Source organism: Leopardus geoffroyi, chromosome E1, assembly GCF_018350155.1.
Source record: "Leopardus geoffroyi isolate Oge1 chromosome E1, O.geoffroyi_Oge1_pat1.0, whole genome shotgun sequence".
Lineage (NCBI taxonomy): Eukaryota > Metazoa > Chordata > Mammalia > Carnivora > Felidae > Leopardus > Leopardus geoffroyi.
In genome coordinates, this window is record NC_059330.1 from 15,149,527 (window position 1) to 15,168,861 (window position 19,335).

The 19,335-nt window shown below is 52.6% G+C and overlaps 1 protein-coding gene across 4 annotated transcripts; it reads left to right on the top strand.

The window, feature by feature from the left end:
- The first annotated feature begins 60 nt into the window (after positions 1–60).
- Positions 61–19,032, top strand: INPP5K (inositol polyphosphate-5-phosphatase K). 4 transcript variants are annotated; one of them, XM_045490473.1, is made up of 12 exons: positions 61–359; positions 2,174–2,281; positions 2,597–2,705; positions 6,831–6,947; positions 7,263–7,438; positions 7,954–8,065; positions 8,723–8,832; positions 15,731–15,917; positions 16,788–16,925; positions 17,189–17,272; positions 17,441–17,545; positions 17,758–19,032. In XM_045490473.1, exons 1-12 carry the CDS (start codon positions 307–309, stop codon positions 17,815–17,817), a joined length of 1,359 nt encoding a protein of 452 aa, XP_045346429.1. In that variant the 5' UTR covers positions 61–306; the 3' UTR covers positions 17,818–19,032. The 4 variants fall into 4 exon arrangements, with proteins under 4 accessions (XP_045346429.1, XP_045346430.1, XP_045346431.1 ...); XM_045490475.1 differs by lacking the exon at positions 61–359 and adding an exon at positions 1,910–2,041 and having other exon boundaries at positions 2,604–2,705; XM_045490472.1 differs by lacking the exon at positions 61–359 and adding an exon at positions 1,911–2,041.
- The last annotated feature ends 303 nt before the right edge of the window (positions 19,033–19,335 follow it).

A 19,335-nucleotide genomic window follows, 5' to 3' on the forward strand; every position in this document is an offset into this window, starting at 1 on the left:
TCGGGTTCTGACGACACAGAGACGTGCCTGTCTTACGGCCCGGATCCCCCAAGCCTCTCTCCTCGCAGCCTTTCGCCGTTTCGCGCTCGTTGGAGAGGCCCGCCTCTTCCTCCGGGCCGAGCCACTCAGAGCCCTTCGTGCCCTCAAGCCCCGCCTCTTACGGAAGCTGAGGCGGAGAGTCAGAATCCGGAAGGAAAACAATTGGTGAGAGTAAGCTGGCCGGGACCTCCTGCAGGAGGGAGGCGGATCGGGCCAGGAGCGGCTGTGGCGGGGACACACGAGGCGGCCGGGCCGCTGCTTGGGACGATGGCGGCTGTGAACCCACGGAAATTAACCGAACCGAGAGGCAAGACGCTTAGGTGAGGAAGGCGGCTGCAGGCAGGCCGTCCTGCTCCGGGCAGGATCCCTGCCTCCTACCCATTCCGGGCTGCGGATCTGGGGTAGAACTAGACTGGGAGAGAAAGGACCAGGCCTACAGGGCTGATTCTAGTTCAGAGGCCCTCCCCAGTTCTCCCAAGCCGATGTCGAGTGGGCTGTTTTGGGCCCAAGCCCCGCGCCCCCTCCAAATTCAAGCCGCCGAGCTCGTTCCTATTTGGGTGCCCCAAGCAGGTGTCTCAGTTTGCTGCTGGCGGAGGCAGCGGTGTCGGGCTGTCTGAAGTTAAAGACATAACAAGGCATTCTTCTGTCAGCTCTAGAGTAGAAATCTTATTCTTTTGATCAGCACGTACATCACGGGGTCTGCCTGATCCCGTTGTGATCTCCTGAAATCCGAAATCAGATTTAGGTAAGATCCTTTAGCGAAGGGATATAGCCTGGTCCCATGCTTGCTCTTTAGCAAAGAACAGCGCTAATCACCAACTTAGTGCAAGTCACAATGCAGGGATTTGCTGCTAATCGTCGGATCTGAGAGTGAGGGCAAGAAATCCCGACTTTTGTTCTCCATCCATTTAGAGCTGGTCCGTGGGAAAACAAAGAGCCTTGCACTAAAAGGGTTGCTTTTCTTAATCCTTTGTTGGACAGCAGGGGGAGATCTTAAACTAACGTAGCCCAGAATCTCTGGCCGAATGCCTAGAAAGGTGGTTTGTGTATTGTTTAGTTGATGTTCATAGGGAGGGGCAGGAAGTTGTTTTAAAAAGGCCAAGAATTTCAAATTGTGCTTTTTAGAACACGGACCTCTAAGAACAGGATCTGGTGAAGAAGAGATGTTTTTAGACGTCCTGCCCTTCTCTGCCACCTCTCTCAACCCCCTTGTAGCTGTTCCCATTCTCGGTTTGCAGCTGCTGCAGATCCTCTCCTCATAGTGTCCCTAGGACTCACCTAGGGATTGGTGGCTGTCTTTGGTCTCTGCAGGGTTTGTAGCTCCTGCCTGCTCTGTACTGAGCAGAATCGGGCTCTCTTGGAGTATTGCTGTAACTATTCAATTAAAGAGATCTGCAAGTGTCTTTTCCCCGGAGCCTCTGATGTGATCCATTGTTATTGAGAGCTGCTGATCTAAGTTCTGTTGCTTCCCTAGCATGAAGCCAAGGATTGAGGATGTTATCCAACTGATGACTTTTCCCAAGAGAGGGTAGACTCTTGAGAGAGATGTTGAGAACCTTGTTATTTAGGATCTTCTCTTTGGGCTCCCTGAAATGTTTGGCAGAATTTGGTTATGCTCCAGGGACCTCCTAGGAAGAAGGAAGGAAGGGAATGTGGTATTGTTATCTCTGTTATTTTTGAAATTCTCCTGTCTTGTAGTGCTGAGGCCTCTTACAAGGTAAAAACTGAACCTCCAGAATCTTTCTGGTGGTCTTAGGAGCCCTGAGGTGTGAATGGCTGGTGGAATTATTAAGTTCCTGACGACCCACCCCATCCCCACCCCTTCCCTTGCCTGCCCCAGAAAACTTTGAGCAGCTTTGCTGATGTTAGCAGCACCCATGCTGCCAGGTGTGGGCAGCTGTGGGCCTGCATGGAGGAGCCAAAGCAGGATGGAAATGTCCTGCTTCAGGACGGAAGTCAGGATGAAGAGCCTGCAGTTCAGTGCACCTCTTCCCACACCCAGGTGCAGAAACACATTTCCCACTACGATTGCAGGGGATCGTGGTGCGGCCGTTAGCGGGCCTCGGCCCGTTTGTTACCGGGATAAGGTCTTACCCTCCTTCCTCCACGACTTCCCTTTGCATCCCTTCCACAGCATCCATGTTGTGACGTGGAACGTGGCCTCTGCAGCACCTCCTCTAGACCTCAGTGATCTTCTTCAGCTCAACAAAGAGAACCTGAGTGTGGACATGTATGTCATTGGGTAGGTGTCTGCAATGCCCCCTCACCCTTCCCCATATCTGAGATAGGTAAGCCCAGCCAGTCCCAAATCGTCCCCACGGGGAACTGTGACCTGTCCTCCCTTGCTCTGGAGTCTGAAGGCTAGGAGCTTTCAGCCAGTCAGTGTCTCTTGTCCTGAGTTAGTGATGGCGAAGGGTTGGCGATCAACAGCCAGGGGAGGGAGAGATCACGGTCATGAGTACCCAAGGTTTGAAAGTGCTGAGGGCAGTATTAAATGTCCGTGGCAGAGGCAGTACCCTCTAGGCCAGGGGGAGATCCTCTGACCTGGGATGGGCAGTTTGCAGGAAATGAAGTGTGGGATCATGAGCCTCCTTTCTGACACTGCCTTTGAAGACCCATGGAGCAGTTTCTTCATGGATGTGCTTTCCCCTCTGACCTTCGTCAAGGTAACTTACAAGTTCATGGGCAGTTTGAAATGTATCTCCCCTCTCCTCACTAACCCCCAGTCCTTTGGTCTCCCACTCAGGCTTTCATGCTGTTTCCATTTATTTAAAGGCCTGAACTTCAGTTGCACCTGGCTTCCTGGTGCTCCTTGTCTGCCTTGTGTCTTTCCAATGTAGCTGGAGCTGAGCTGGGACCGCGGGGGTTAGTTTAACACCTTGATATTTTTCAGATTGGGAGAATCCGGGGGGGTGGAGGGGGGAGCTTATTAACACCTCAGTGCCTACCCTACCGCCAGCCTCCATCTCTACTCACATGCCCAGCCTGAAGTCCCTGAATATAATAATAACTGCTAACATGTATCGAGTGCTTACTTGGTAGTAAGCATTGTAAATAAGCTTTCCATATACATTACTTAGAAACCATAATTTTTGAAATATGGCTATTTTACAGATAAAACCAAGACTCAGAGGTCACACAGGCTATCTGGGATTTAAATCCATATCTTTCAAACTTCATAACCCATGTTTTTGATTACTATACTTTAGTGCTATATTGGTGAGCTCTGAGGCTGACAGGTATCCCAAGGCTAGCTTGCTGGTATCCGAGGGTGTCCTCTGATCATAGAGGACATGTGCCTCAACTTCTAGGGGCCCAGAGGTTAGGAGAGGGGAGATAGATGGGGAGGAAAATAGTTCTCAGTCTGAAAGGCCAGTATTCTTTGGGGAAACTAGACCATAGGAGACTCCACAGGAAGGCTCTAGATTGCTGCATCTTCACCTTTATGTCCTGCGCAGCTGAGAGATGGAGCATCCTCCCATTCAGAGCGCCTCATCCAGTGCTTCTGGGAAATACCAGAATTCCTCTATTCCTCTCCCTGGGCGACTGGATTTCTTCAGAATTGATTCTCTTACCCCAGTTTGCCTAAAGATGCCAAGGCAACAGATGTGAGTCCTCTTGAGGGCAGAGCCAGGAGGAGGGAATACAAGTTTTGTCCTGCTGCTGAGGCTAGAAAAGGCCAACCCCCAAGCCCTTGGTCTTCTCCAGATGAAACTCAGGCCTCTTTCTACAGACGAGGAGCTAGAGCCTCTGTGAGGGCAGAACCACTACTCCCACCACCCACTCTCTTCCCAAGATTGGAGGCCTCCTTGCGCCCCAGCTAACTGGCAAGGGATTGGTGGAATGGAATGGAGCCAAGGAAATTAGCTCAGCTTGTGGCAGGGACACAACCCATTCCACCCATGCAGCCTCCCATGTTTGGGAGGACTGCCTGAGGGGCTGGCACCCAAAGCAGCTAGACGTCCCTCCTTCCCCTAGCCAAGAATTGAGGGGAAGGGGTGAGCCCTGCTTGCAGCCTCTTCCTTTGGCAGGAGTTTGCCAATTATAGGTTGAGAAGCCTGGGCCTGACGCCCTCTGCCTGCTCCAGAGCCCCTATCTGCCTCCCTTTAGGCCCTTCCTTAGCTCCTCCTACTTCACTTCCTCCAACCCAACTTCCCCTCTCCCGCCTTCTCCCCCCCCCCCACCGTGGCCCCACCCTTTCTCCCAGTCTGAGGCTTTCCTGCCTCTGCCACCCCCCCCTTCCCCACCCGTCCCTGCTGCTTCACAGAGTGGACTGGTGCCTTTGTGCTGGGTCCCAGTGGCCCAGACCTGCTCCGTGGATTAGGATTAAGCTTGACAGCCCTTCCTGGATCTTTATCGGTTCCTTAGTCCGGTCCATTATCCTGTGCTTGTGAATGGGAGAGACCAAGACTGGGGCTGGAAGGTGGGGCTGAGGACACATCTGTAGCAACCTCTACCCAGCCCTAGGTTTCCACGCCTCCCTCACTCCTTCCTGGGTTTGGGGTTCTCCCTGCTTTGACTCCTCCACTGTGCCAAAGCTCCTGGCCTGCGGCATCAAGTTTCATAATTCCTGGAAGGCCCCAGTACACACTCCCCACCCGGGGATTTCCTCCTTGGCCTCTGCACCTCATGCTCCGGAAACAGCTACTCGGGTGGTAGGTGTAGACAGCCTGAAGCTGAGTGAGAGGGTCACTGGCTAGGGCCCTTTCCCTCCCCACCTCAAAGAGAGCAAGGATTTTGGTGATCCCAGACCTCTGTTACTGTTATCTAAGTAGTCCTACTGGTTCCTTAGTCTCCTTGAGCCTCAGCCTTCCATCTGCAGAACAGGGACATTGGTGCAGAAGTTAAATGCGGTATGAAGGGTTTGTATAGATGGTGGCCGTTCTCCCCAGCCCGTAAACATATGTCCACTATGCTTGCTCTCATTGCCTTTATGGAAATGCAACGAACCACAGAGTATAATTATTTTGTGGAGCATTTTCTTAATTTTCCATTGACCTATAATGTTTGCAAAATTAAGTGTATTTTTTATGGATTTTTATGTGTATATGCACCAATATTATCACCTGTCAAGTCAACAAGTCAAGATACAGAATACGTTTAGCACCCTAGAAGGCTCTCTCATGTTTTTTACCTGAATTTACTTTCTTCTTTTTTTTTTAAGTAGGCTCCACACCCAACGTGAGGCTTGAACTCACAGTCCTGAGATCAAGGTCACATGCTCTACCGACTGAGTCATCCAGGCACCCCTCCCTGAATTTACTTATATGTATTTTTTAATTTCGTAAAATGGTTATAAGAGGGAGGGAGAGAGACAAAGGGGCAGAGAGAAAGAATCAAGCAGGCTCCATGCTGTCAGCATAGAGACTGACTCAGGGCTTGATCTCACAACTGGTGAGATCATGACCTGAGCCAAAATTAAGAGTCATATGATTAAGTAACTGAAGCGGACCCCTCCCCCTAAATTTACTTTTATTTATTTATGTATTAATGTATGTATGTATTTATTTTTAAATGTTTATTTTTGAATGTGCATGTGCATGCTCACAGGGGAGGGGCAGAGAGAGGGGGACAGAGGATCCAAAAGAGGCTCTGTGCTGACAGCAGCAATCCCAGTGTGAGGCTCGAACTTATAAACCATAAGATCATAACGTGAGCCAAGGTCAGATGCTTAACTGACCAAGCCACCCTGCCACCTAATTTACTTTTAAAAACTTTATTTTTTTTTTTTTCAACGTTTATTTATTTTTGGGCCAGAGAGAGACAGAGCATGAACGGGGGAGGGGCAGAGAGAGAGGGAGACACAGAATCGGAAACAGGCTCCAGGCTCTGAGCCATCAGCCCAGAGCCCGACGCGGGGCTCGAACTCACGGACCGCAAGATCGTGACCTGGCTGAAGTCGGACGCTTAACCGACTGTGCCACCCAGGCGCCCCCTACTTTTAAAAACTTTAAATCAAGGGCGCGTGTCTGGTTCAATCAGAAGAGCCTGCGACTCTTGATCTCAGGGTCATGAGTTCAAGCCCCATTTTGGGTGTAGATTACTTAAAAAAAAAAAAATCCATGGGATGCCTGGGTGGCTCCGTCGGTTGAGTGTCCAACTTCGGCTCAGGTCATGATCTTGCAGTTTGTGAGTTTGAGCCCCGCGTCAGGCTCTGTGCTGACAGCTCAGAGCCTGGAGCCTACTTCAGATTCTGTGTCTCCCTCTCTCTCTGCCCTTCCCCTGCTCATGCTCTGTCTCTCAATAATAAATGTTAAAAATAAAAAATAAATCCTTAAACCAGAAAATAGCAGCTACCAGTTAATCCTTCCAGCATCTGTGAGATAGATGAGATAGATTCCTGCTTTATCAATGATAAAATAGACTGAGACTTGGCCCAGTATCAAATACTCTTGGGCTTTGAACCCAGATCTGGCTAACTTCAAAGCCACTGCCCTTAGCCACTATCCTGCATTGTGCCATTCCTCTCTGAGGTCCTGGCCCACAGGGGTAGCAGCCCAGAGTGCCCAAAGGACCCACAGAGCATGGGTGAGAGGAGCCCCTGGGTTCCATGGGACTGGGACTGAAGAGTCAGTGCCCTCCTGATGGCAGGGTACCCTGGCAGCCTTGTCTTCCCTGCCTTCCACCCAAGCCCAAGAACAGAAACTGGAACTTGCTCAGCTCCCAGAATGCATCATTTGGCAGCTAGGGGAGTAAGACTGGAGCTGAGATACCATTGACCTCAGGGCTGGGCAGGGTCATGCTCAGCCAGTGCAGGGAAATGAATGACCATTGTCCCCCCTGTGCTGTAGGTCTCCAGTGTCCGCATGCAGGGGCTCCTCTTACTCTTCTTTGCCAAGCATCAGCATTTGCCCTTTGTCCAGATCCTCTCTACTAAAGCCACCCCCACTGGCCTCTTCGGGTACTGGGTAAGGACTGAGCTGTGGTCTGAGTTGTGAGCTGGGAGGCCTCCTGCCACTGGGCCGGGGAGGGCTGGGTTCTTTAGAGGTCAGCAAATAAAAGAGGGGGTGAAATGAATCTTAGCATTCTTCCAGGCCAGTGCCCCACATATCTGCTCTCCTGCCCCTGGGAGCTTAGCACCCCTGAGACCTCAGATTGGGTGAGCTGGGCTCTTAGATGGAGACGTCGCTCCAGGGAGCTGAGTGTCTGGCCCTGCAATGGGAAAGGGGAGGTGATTCTCACCCAGAGTGACTTCCCACACTTCTGCCCACCTGTTCCACCAGGGGAACAAAGGGGGCATCAACATCTGCCTGAAGCTTTATGGCTACTATGTCAGCATCATCAACTGCCACCTCCCCCCACACATGGCCAACAATGACCAGCGGCTGCAGCACTTTGACCGGATCCTGGAGATGCAAAATTTTGAGGGGCAGAACATCCCCAACATCCTGGACCATGAGTGAGCATGTGCTTGCGAACTGCTGCCCCTGCGGTCAGCCCAGGCTAGCATCCTCCTCAGGCAGCTTTGCTCCCCTCCCCCCCTATCCCAGCCTCTTCCCTAACGCTCCATCTACTCTCCCATCCAGCTTTGCCTCCCTGGCCCGCCTAGGAGCTCTAGACACTTCTGAACACCCCAGATTGAGAAGGCCATGTTTCCTTGAGGTCACCCACAGGGAGCTGGTTCTCAGCCTTGCCTGGTGGCCAGTTGAGGGGGGGAGTGGGAGGCCTAGAGCCTGCTCTGTATTTGCTACTTGCCCCCAGGGGCTGGCCTCTTTGGAGGACAAGGAAGTGGCCGTCAGAACAGCCCAGTAGGACCCATGCCACGTCGTTACCATTACTGGCTCCTCTCCCAGCATCTGGCACCTCACCTGCCCCTCGAGCTCTGTGCCAGAGGAGTGAGCGGCCCTGGGGTCCATTGCTCCTGTCTTCTCTTACCTCATCATAGCCCTCAGCTGCCTTCGTTTCCCTCTGCAGCCTCATTCTCTGGTTTGGAGACATGAACTTTCGGATCGAGGACTTTGGGCTGCATTTTGTTCGGGAATCCATAAAAAATCGGTGCTACAGTGACCTGTGGGAGAAGGATCAGGTATCAAATGAAGGAAGGGTCCAGAGGGGTGATCTGAGCCCATTGTGGAGGCCTAACATCAAATGTGGGGAGTACTGCTCAGGTTCCTAAGCACCTGTCCTCCATTCCCAAGCCTCTGAAGCCCCTGTTCCCTTTGCACCCAGGGGCCTGGTCTTCGCCTGGAGGAGCTGCTGGGTGTGAAATAAGTTGGGGAACGAGAAGGGCTTCCGCCTGCCGTGGCCCCGCACCAGACACTGACTCTCCTATACCCTGTTGTCTTTCCCATCCCCAGGCTTGCTTGCCTTCTGGAGGATGAGATACTACCCCTTTGGGGGCACCCTGGCTACCCAAATACACTGTGATACATGTCTGCTAGTGGCTCCCAAACAGATGCAATTCAAAGCCTGCTCCCTAGAGTCCAAGGACTGGGAAATGGCAGGCATCTGCCTCTCGCGGGACTAGGGATCTCGCGTGATGTTTACAAAGGGATCCAGCTGCTTTCCTGGGGGTGGAGTGGGGATGGGGTGCTGAGGCTGCCACCGGGGCGGCGGTGAGGAAGGGAAGAGGTGTTGCTGGACTCTTGCCTAGCGTGCCGGCACGTGCTCATCCCTTGAATGGAGTGTGTGCTGGGCCACTGGGTCAGGACTCCTAGGAGATGGGACTGTTCTTTCTCTCTAGCTCAGCATTGCCAAGAAACACGACCCGCTGCTCCGGGAGTTCCAGGAGGGCCCTCTGCTCTTCCCGCCCACCTACAAGTTTGATAAGAACTCCAACAACTACGATACCAGGTGAGGGGGCTCCACCAGGAGAGGGTCAGCCTTCCGCAGATTTGGAATCAGCCTGTGCGGAGGAAGTGCGGGGCCAGGAGGCCTGGGAAGTCGGGTTGTACGGGCCCTAGTGGCAGAGGGAGCTGCCTCACAGGAGAAGTGTTAGAAAGCGGGAACAGATCCGGCCAGCCGCTGCCCCAGATTGTCCTCGGAGAACACGGAGGTGCTGACGAGGCTGCAGGGTGGGGGTGGGGGCAGGGCAGGTAGGGCAGGAGGAAGGGGGGAAGCAGCTCATTCCTCCCTTGGGAGGGACCGTATTTCAGCATTCTGGGCACCCTTGTCCACACTTCCCCAGACCTTCTGGTCCCTCCCAGACAGGGGGACAGAAATGTCGGCTCAGCCAGTTACTGGTATGAAGTGTCCCTGCCCCAGCTGTGGGTGAATCAGGTACTATTTAGGAAGATGAAATAGTAGCTGTCGGGGCGGGGAGGAGTTTATGGGAAACAGTATAGAGACGGTGCAGCTGGCAGTCAGAGGTACAGCTCTGCCCCTCGCCGGCTGCGTGACCTTGGACAGGTGTTTAAGCCTCAGTCTTGTCATCTATAAAATGGGGGTGCTAACAGTACCCTCCTCATGGGTTGAGGATTGAACGAGACCTTGCATGTGCTTAGCCCGGTGCCTGGCACCTGGTAAGCACGGTGACGACTGCTGTTGTTAGATTCGTGCCTTCAGGTGGTAGTTTTACCAGAAACCTTTCTAAGAAGCCAAGAAAGGGCCAGGTAACCGCCAAAACTTTAAGCTCAGGCCGAGGGTTGAAAGCAGCTCCAGCATGGAGTCCCTGGCCCAGTTTGGCAAGGATTCTCATCTCTTTGAAGAAAAAGAATAGGGGCACCTGGCTGGCTCCGTCGGTGGAGCGTACGACACTTGATCCCAGGGTTGTGAGTTCGAGCCCCACGTTGAGCAGGGAGACTACTTAAAGATAAAATGTTAAAAAAAGAAAAGAAAAAGAAGAACGCCTCACATGTTCTGGGGGTTTCGTTTCCCCCGGAGCAGCAGCTTCATTTATTCCTCACAGCAGGGCTGCCTTATGAGGGCGGCGGGAAGTGCCTCCAGGGCAGCGCCTCTGGAATTTAGGGAGTGAACAGGTATCTCCCCAGCCGGGTCAGGGAGACAGGTAGAACCGACGGCCCTGTGCCGGAAGGGGTATGGCAGAGCCACAGCGGCCCCTCCACGGAACGGGGAGAGGGTGAGCCATTTCAGGAGTGTGGAGCAAGACGGGGTGGGGTCACGGCCTGGGCAATGTACACAAGAAGAGGCCATGAACTCTGGAAACAGAGTCCAGCCTGGGCAACAGAACAGGCTGGAAAAGAGGTAAGAGGGCAGGTTCTGGCTGGCCAGTTGGCCCGGGGCCACAGCGGCACGGAGAACGCCAGTCTCCGCAGCCATCCATTGGAAATGAGAGCTATCATGGAAATTGGGAGGCCTCAGTGGGACAGGCCCAAGCCTTGGGGCCTGGGACCCTCTGCCAGTTGACTTTAAATCCTCACTTGGCAGCGGGAAGAGAGCTGCTGGCAGGCCATGTGGCCAGGTGTCCCTCTGTCCCCACCCCGAGGTATGGTAGGGAAACCACCAGGAGACTAGGAATTGTTACAGCTGAGTCTAGGCTGTGGTCAGCAGGGACTGAGATTGGCTAGAGAGTCCCTGAGGTGTTAAAGGACTTCCCCAGGAAGCTCAGCCACTGGTGGCAGAATTGGGGCTGAGACCTGACTCTGGACTCTGGTGGCCCACGATGCTTCCCTCTAGCCCGCAGTACCTCCGCAATCACAGCCGGTCTTGCCAGCAGCCGCAGAAAGGGCGGGATTGGGATAGCAAAGCCTTGCTAAGAAGGAAGCAGGTACTTCCACATGATAGATACAACCCACATTGTGGTCGCCATTACTGAGCACTTGCCGTGTGTCTGTGTAACCAAACTGTTACTCATCCTTGAAAACTCAGTTCAGACATCACGTCTGTTAGAAGGCCTTCCTTGACCCTCCCCCATCCCACCGAGAGTCCTCTCCTGCCGGCATGCCGCCTGAAAGCCCTGCACACATCATGCTTTCGGTATTGTTCTCAAGACACGGTGTGCTTTTCTTGCTCTACTCTGAATGCCTGAAGAGAGCTGATTTATGACCGTTTCTGGTATGTAGCATAGTGCCTGGCGTATGTTTGAATCGGGAGCCTGAGAGGACAAAAGGAAGAAAGATAAGTTATTTAAGGAGCAGCCAGCCTAGTCGAGAGACCCACCCATAGCAAGAGATCCAAATAAACACTCTCAAGTCCAAGAGTTGGCCAGTAAAAGGTTCTAGAGCTCTGTAAGTGCCGAAGGAAGTTGAGCAAATGGTAAGGAGACAGACAGCTGAAGCCAGGAGGAGTCAGTCAGAGCTGCTGTCAAGGAAGCAGCAGACTTTGGCAGAAAGAAGGGCAGACGTTCCGGTCAATCAGCAGCACCGATGAGAGGCACCTTGAGAAGAGGCTGACCAGCCATACAAAGTGGCTGCGAGTGAGTTGTATACAGGGCATAGTACGCACACGGCTCTGCCCAGCCACAGCAGCGTCCCTGAGCCAAGATGTAATGAGAAACGAGGTCAGCTCCATTACAGGGGAGGGTGAAAGGGCCCAGAGCGGGAAATCCTGTTAAAGTCAGGGATTGCGATAGGATTTTGTTACAGTCAACACGAGCCTGGTCAACCTCTCCACTAGGCGATGAGCAGAGGTTATTATGCTCAATCTAGTCAAAACTCATGTCCAGAGTTCAGTGAGACACTTAGAAGCCATCTATAGGGAGCGGAAGGGAAAAGTCCATTTCCGACCTAGAAATGGAACACTTCCCTACTTTAGGGTCAGTAAATTGGCTCAATTTTCTAGCTCCTAAAGAGAAATATGCAGAGTTACTCGGTTTTAATTTTTCAAAAATTAGGACACGGTAAAATCCAGAAGCATTTCTTATACTCAGTCACACCATTCAGCCAAAAAGCAAAAGCGAGGTCCAGTTCTATACGGCATGCTCTGAGACAGTTCTGGCTGCTGGGAATTGGCCACAGGGGAGTGCCGTGGAAGGAGTGTGGACTTCGTAGACCTGGGCAAACGTCCGACTTCTGCCTGGACAGGGTGACCTCTGAACTTCAGGGTCTTGTAGAAGGAGGAAAATGCGCCCTGTGACATTCTTCCGGTGTTGAGAGGGTTAGAACAGTCTGTGAGACACCTGTCACAGTGTCTAATGCACAGAAGGACCCCATGTTTTGCTCTTGTTATTGTTAGAAATGGAGAAGTGGGGGGATTTAATTTGTGCACATTTAACTTGCTTCCTGTCTTTTGTTTGTCAAACAAGCTCTTTGAGGACCTTGTGAATCCCATTTTTCAGGTCCCCAGTTGCCTGGCATATAATAAGGGCTCAGTAAATCTTTGTTGAAAGACAGAACAATACAGGTGCCCAGTGATAAGCCTGGGCCAGGCCATGGAAAAGGAAGAAAGGGAGACAGGCTGTGGTCAGGTCTTGGGGAAGATCTTGAAGTCACCATGATAGGGAAGTTGAGGAGAGGGAACACTTTGAAAGGAAGAGTGGTGTATTTATGTGGCGCATCACCAAGTATAAGCATTGCTGGGTACTGAATGTAGGTTCAGTAGGTTCTGAGATTCTGTTTATAGTCTCTGGGATGGAAATAGCACATTCTGATGTGCTCTGACCAGTCCTCAGAAGAGTGAAAAGTTGAAACAACCCCAGGAGCCCCAAACAGATGTGCTTCAGCCAGTTAGCACTTTTTGACCACTCCCTTGACGCACATTAATTTATTTGGTCCTCACAATGTCTCTTTGAAGTAAGTACTGTTATCACCCCATCTTAGAGTTGAAGAAACTGAGGCTTGGAGTAGTGAAGTCACTTGCCCAAGGGCACTTAGCTTTCTCTCTCTCTCTCTTTTTTAAACTAAATTACCAGTTAATTATAAAAAGATGTAATTCAGGAACAGGCAGATGAAAGAGATGCGTAGGGCAAGGTATGGGGAGAGGGCGAGGAGCTTCCCTGCCCTCTGAGCCCTCCACGCTCTTCAAATCACATGTTCACCAACCAGAACCATGTAGCTCTTAAATAACAGCAGGACCTTCCCCCAACTCCTGTTGTCTGATTCCAGAGTCAGAGTTTACCAGCAGGACACCATTCTGCCTCTGTTGCTGGAAGACTATTGCTGTTGAATTGACAACAGTACATCGGAAATGTTCATTTAAAACAGTAAAAGGGGGCGGGGGGGCGGTGCCTGGGTTGCTCAGTTGGTTGAGCGACCAACTCTTGATTTCAGCTCGGGTCATGATCTCATGGTTCGTGAGATCAAGCCCAGCGTGAGGCTCTGCACTGACTGTGCAGAACCTGCTTGAGATTCTCTCTCTCTCTCTCTCTCTCTCTCCCCCCCCTCCACTCAAAACAAAATAAACTTAATTAATTAATTAATTAATTTTTAATTAATTAAAACGGGATGAAACAGAAGACAAAAATAGCATTTCAAACTGGTTATCAACATCTGAAACTGTATACGTTAGGATTAGATGATCATTTTTTTTTTTAATTTTTTTTTTTTTTCTTTTCAACGTTTATTTATTTTTGGGACAGAGAGAGAGCATGAACGGGGGAGGGGCAGAGAGAGAGGGAGACACAGAATCGGAAACAGGCTCCAGGCTCTGAGCCATCAGCCCAGAGCCCGACGCGGGGCTCGAACTCACGGACCGCGAGATCGTGACCTGGCTGAAGTCGGACGCTTAACCGACTGCGCCACCCAGGCGCCCCTAGATGATCATTTTTGAGGAGAGAGATTGAGTTTGGGGTTTTAGTTTGTGTTCCATACACCATTGAGTACCCACTATGTGCCAGGCTCTGTACTAATGCTGAGAATACACAGGGGACTCAAGAGCCAGTCCTGCCTTCCGAGCTCACGCTAAGCGACGTGCTGACTGGGAAACAAAACGGCCGCGCTGTATAACATAATTAGGGAAGCACCGGTATAAAATGCTTTGGAAGCAAAAAGGAGAGCTCAAAGCTGGCTTTATGACAAAGACAGCTTTGGAATTGGGCCTCTCCCTGTGAAGAAGTGTGTTCCGGGCAGCAAAAACCGCAAGAGTAAAGGTCCTGAGGCTTAAGAGTCACTGTGGTAGGCGGGTCTGGGACAGTGGTGGGAGACAAGGTAGGACAGAGGTGTGAGACTCCTGAGTGCCTTGAAAGCCATACTTGGGGACTTGAGCTTTATTTTGGAGGCATGAAGACTCCTTAAAGGTTTTAAAATGGTGGGGGTGGGGGGGAAGTTTTTAAAGTAGGGAACCATCTGACCAGGCTTGACTACTCTGGCTTCATTTAAAATAAAGGGGGAGGGGGAGGCGCCTGGGTGGCTCTGTTGGTAAAGCGTCTGACTTCGGCTCAGGTTATGATCTCACGGTTTGTGAGTTCAAGCCTCACGTCAGGCTCTGTGCTGACAGCTCAGAGCCTGGAGCCTGCTTCCGATTCTGTGTCCCTCTCACTCGTCCCTCCCCCACTCATGCTCTGTCTCTCTCGCTCTCTCTCAAGAATAAATAAAACGTTAAAAAAATTTTTTTTAATACGTAAAATAAAGGGGGAGGAGGCGCCTGGGTGGCTCAGTCGGTTCAGTGTCCAACTCTTGATTTTGGCTCAGGTCATGATCTCACGGTTCATGAGTTCAAGCCCCCCATTGGGCTCTGTGATGACATTGTGGAGCCTGCTTGGGATTCTCTCTCTCTCTCTCTCTCTCTCTCTCTCTCTCTCTCTCTCTCCCTCTCTCCCCCCACTCTCTTTCTCTCTCAAAATAAATAAATTTAAAAAATAAAATAAAATAAAGGGGGGAGGAACCCAGAACAGCCACTGTTCCCCCTCACCCCACCCCATTCCAGGACTTGGGGTCCCCCTTTGGAGGGCAGGACCTGGTTAGCCAGCCAGTCTTCGAGAACACCAGTAGCTGCCTGGGCATAGCTGTGTTAGGAGTGAGAGATTTGCCTGTCTTGGGGCAACTACAGTTACCTAGGGGAGGAGAGCACTCTTGTCTCCAGGGGCTGTACGGCCCCTCATGCCCTTCAAGGAAGCTTGTAAGCAAACAGGTGAGAGGTCCCTCAGTGGAGGACTCTTGAGAACAAAGAGTCATAATAGCCAGTGACTACAGAGAGTTTATTTTGTACCTACCGCCGTGCTAAATATTTTTTGTGCTTTATCTCATTTAATCACGTCAGCAACCCTTATTACCTTCATTTTACAGATGAGGAGGCTGAGGCCAGGAGGGGTTGGTGTGATGAAGAGTGTGTGCTCTGTGGTCATGCTGCCTGCCCTTGAATCCTGGCTCCACACTCGGTAGCTGGGTGACTTTGGGAAAGTTGCTTCCCCTCTAAATCTCAATTTCTCCACCTGTGGAGTGGAGAGTGGAACAAACAGTATCGATGGCAGGCATAGACAGCTTCTCCAAATGCTTCCCTTTCCTTTCCTGAGGCTGTGCCTTTAGGGAGGGGGAAGCCAAAGTCAAGCTCACGTCTGACTCCTGAGTCCAGACCTCAGCTTTTTTGAGCTACTGCTGCTTTTGTTTAAGAAAGAAGAAAAGCTTTGGAAAGAAACGGTTCCGAATCACAATTTGATTCATACAAACGTAGACCAGACTGAAGGTCCTTGGCGGAGTCTGACAAAAGCCAACATAATTTTGATTCCCTTGGGCCCCCTCCAGTCTGCTGCCATGCCATGCTCCAGCTGTGGCCCAGGGCTCTCAGGGCCACTGATAGCCCCTGGTGTTAGGGGCTCCAGCAAGCTTGTGGGGGGTAACTTCTTGTTCTCCTGCCAACCCTTCTCTCCTTCTTTTTCTCCACCCACCCGCCCCCCCCCCCCCCCCCCCCCCCGCCGCAGTGAGAAAAAACGCAAGCCCGCATGGACCGACCGCATCCTGTGGAGGTTGAAGCGGCAGCCCCAGGCCAACCCCCACACCCCGAGACTGCCAGCCCCCCACTTCTGCCTGACCCTGAGGAGCTACGTCAGCCACATGGTGTACTGCATCAGTGACCATAAGCCTGTCACCAGCACCTTTGACTTGGAGGTGAATTTCTGGGCTGCCTGGCACTTAACAGAGCACCCGTGCCGGGCCACCTCCCACACCCTCCAGCCCTGGATTCTAATGTCAGCAAACGTCCCAGGGGAGACCTGTAGGAGGACACCACTGCCACTCCTCCCAGGTCAGGTATCCCAGCTCTTAGAAGCTGTGGAGGGCTCTGTCAAAAACGTGTCCAGACCCTTTGTGAACAGGTTTCCATTTCCTCTTGGTACCGTCCCTTGGGGCTAATGCGTTCCATTATGCTTATTACCTACTATGTGAAGTAGGACGTCTCCTTTTTGTCCTAAACCTACCTGGATCAGGTTGCAAAGGGAGCTCCCTCCATCCTCGCATCTTGCCATCGAATGACCAAGGCGATGTTGACTTCCCTTGGTGACCCGCTGGCTGCCCTCAGCCTTCACTTTTTCATACTGGTTTGTCTGTCTGTATACCATTGTGTCCCTCCACATGCCTATAGCTGTTCTCCCCAGAGCCTTGGGGAGGGTTCCTGACAAACCCTAGAGGCCTGAGAGCAGCTCTCTGCCTTCTTTCTTAAACCTGTCATCAACTCCCCATTCTCCCCCACCATCACCCCTCAACACTTGACTCTCTGCGTGGTTACCCACCTGGCCCCCATCCCCATCTTCCCTGGCAGGGCCAGCCACCCCCAACAAGCCTTTGGCCCCTTCCTCCAGGTGGCCAGCCAGGGTCTGATACTTTCTCGGGGCAGCCAAGCGGAGTTCGATGCCCACCCCCTTGCATACCCTCTTTTCCCCTACTGACCCTGATGTGTTGGAAGGGCCCAGCAAGGACATTCGTCTCAGAGAAAGGAATGATGCTATGGGATTTCAACCCCTTTCCCACTCGTGCGTGTAGCTGAAGCCATTGGTGTCTGCCCCATTGATCACCCTGATACCTGAGGGCCTGTGGACCATGGAAAACGACATGTTGATCAGCTACTCCTTGACCCCAGACTTTCTCAGCAGCCCCTGGGACTGGATTGGACTATACAAGGTGATGTGGCGGGAAAGGCGTGGCGTCCATCAGCCATACTCCTCTGGCTTATCCATCCTGAGGGTTTACAGGAGCTGGGCACAGGCTGAAGAGCTCATGCTCATCCCCCATGGGGGTCCTTGCCCACCTAGGGGCTGGCAGTGAAGGGGAGGGTGCATACGCTACAATGGCCAGCCTGGGGAGTAAAACCGTCCTCTCCTTAGGACTTGCCATAGGTCCTGTGTCCTCCCAGACCACTGACTGCCCAATCCCCTCTCCCACAGGTGGGGCTGCGCCACATTAATGACTACGTGTCCTATGTCTGGGTCAGGGACAACCAGGTCTCCTTCAACGATGGGCTGAGCCAGGTACCTGCCCCCTTTCCTAAGCTAGGTATTCCACGTCTCCAGCATGAGGGCTTGCCTGAGCACCGCTCTGTCTTTGGAAGGAACTGAGGCTGGGATGATTTGTTGCTGAGCGCTGGGTGGGGCCCAGCCTGGGGAGGTGACCCCATTCCTATTCATCCTCCCCTCCAGGTATACTTCAATGTCAGCAATATCCCCGAGACTGAGGACCAGTTTCTCCTCTGTTACTATAGCAACAGTCTACATTCTGTGGTGGGGATAAGCAAACCCTTCAAGGTACGGGATGCTGGTGGGGAAGGGGACTGTCAGAGGACTTGAGCTCCTCATCGGTTCTCCAAGGGCACGGGCTAGGAACCCACTTGTACCATGGAGCCGCATCCTTTGAGAATGGGAGTGATGGAAAGGCACAAAGGAAAACCTGCTCTTCCCCTCCCCCCTCCCCCCCCCCCCCCCCCCACTTCTGCTCACCGCCTGTTTTATCCCTGCAGATCCAGCCTGGCTCCTCCTTGGCAGAGGACCTACTGGGTGAAGCCCAACCACATATCTGAGCCCGGATGAGAGTGGATCCAGGGCGGAGGCCAGAGCTGGCAGCCAGCTCTGCCTACCACTGCCAGGAGCGCTGGGGGCCCAGGCCCCAGAAGAGGCAGCAGGTACCCTCCACCTCCCAGGGGGAGCTCTCGCCACACTCCTATGCTCTCTCTCCAGTCCAGATCTCTGGAATTGGCCACTTGAATACAGGTTTTTGTTGCTGAGATATGAGTGCAACCAGCTGGTTTGTCAGCAGTGAAGACCTGGGACAGTCCACTGGCTGTGGGAAGACCCTCCAGCCTGTATCTCGTTTCTTGATTTTCCCCACACACACTTCCAGTTCCGCCCAAGCAGGCCTGCCAGGCACATGCCCCATCTGGCACAGGCCTGCATTCTTGTCACGCCATCCTGGGCCTCAGGCTGCCTGGGCGGGGGGGGGAAGAGATGCTCACATTTGCACAGGCTCTGTAGACTGGTTGGCACAAGCAGCCCTGGGTTCCAGGAGTCTTGGCATCTCATTGCCTCTCCCCCTGAGAGATAGGCAGAGGGCCTGGGGTCCCTGCTTTCAGCAAGGACTAAGTGGGTGGGATGGAGGGGCCCCTTCACCCAGGCTCTCATGTAGATGTTGTGGGCAAGACGATGACTGTCCTGCTGCCAGTACCCCCACCCCAGGATGTCCCAGGGCCGGAGCAGAAGATTGAACCCAGGTTCACTTCTGCTGGTGGGTCAGGCTCCATGCCCCAACCTGTCCTCTTGTGAAGGCACAGACTTTTCCAGGGTGTTCCTCGCCCATTCGTGCTCATCTGCCCCTACCCTTGCTGCGGTCACTGGCCAGAAACCTGCCCTCTCTCTAGAGTGCCCTAGCACCCAGAAGCGGAGGCCGGCAGAGAAGAGAGCCAGAATCTAGATGTTGGAGAATCTGACCTTGAGGGTGTTCAGAGAGCATTCTCTAGGTGCTGTGTGGGCACTCAGTCCCACCTCCCACCACTTGCCTCCAGCCACTGGTGATTCAACGGCCCTTCTCCCAGGAGAAGACACCTCAGGGAGCCTGCTCTGTGACCATCATGCCCATCCTATGACTTGAGACTGAGGGACGCTGCAGTCGCTCTATGATCCATACTCCACCCTGGGAGCCGTGTGTACCATGAAGAACTGTCCCCCTGGCTGCTAGCGGGCCATGGCTGTCTGTGCTCTGTGTCTGTTGTGTTGGGGGATAATTAGAAACATGACTTTTACACTTGTGTGTGACTCCGTGGCACATAGTAACGGGCCCTTTCTAAACTCTGGGACGAGGGTCCTGTAGATCCAGACTAGACTTTCTGTGTCCGAGAGTGGCAGATATTGCCGGGATGGGAATGGGATGAGGTTTCAGGATGGTGGCCCTCTGGGTCCCTGGTGCAGTTGGGGCGAGCCACCTATGTGATTAGGCACTTAGTTTACTTTGCTGCGAGGCAGAATGCATTTCTGGCAACCGACAACTCAGAAAAGGTGCTTACTCTGCACTCTGGTTCATCCCTCCTCACCTTAGTCTTGAGCCT

What these genes read in the sequence shown, in the direction of transcription:
- INPP5K (XM_045490472.1), top strand. Translation starts at nt 1,917, where the DNA reads ATGCTGCCAGGTGTGGGCAGCTGTGGGCCTGCATGGAGGAGCCAAAGC. An exon ending in ACCTGTGGGAGAAGGATCAG is followed by an intron (nt 8,066 to 8,722) that starts GTATCAAATGAA and finishes CTTTCTCTCTAG; the next exon opens with CTCAGCATTGCCAAGAAACA. An exon ending in TCAACGATGGGCTGAGCCAG is followed by an intron (nt 17,273 to 17,440) that starts GTACCTGCCCCC and finishes CCTCCCCTCCAG; the next exon opens with GTATACTTCAATGTCAGCAA.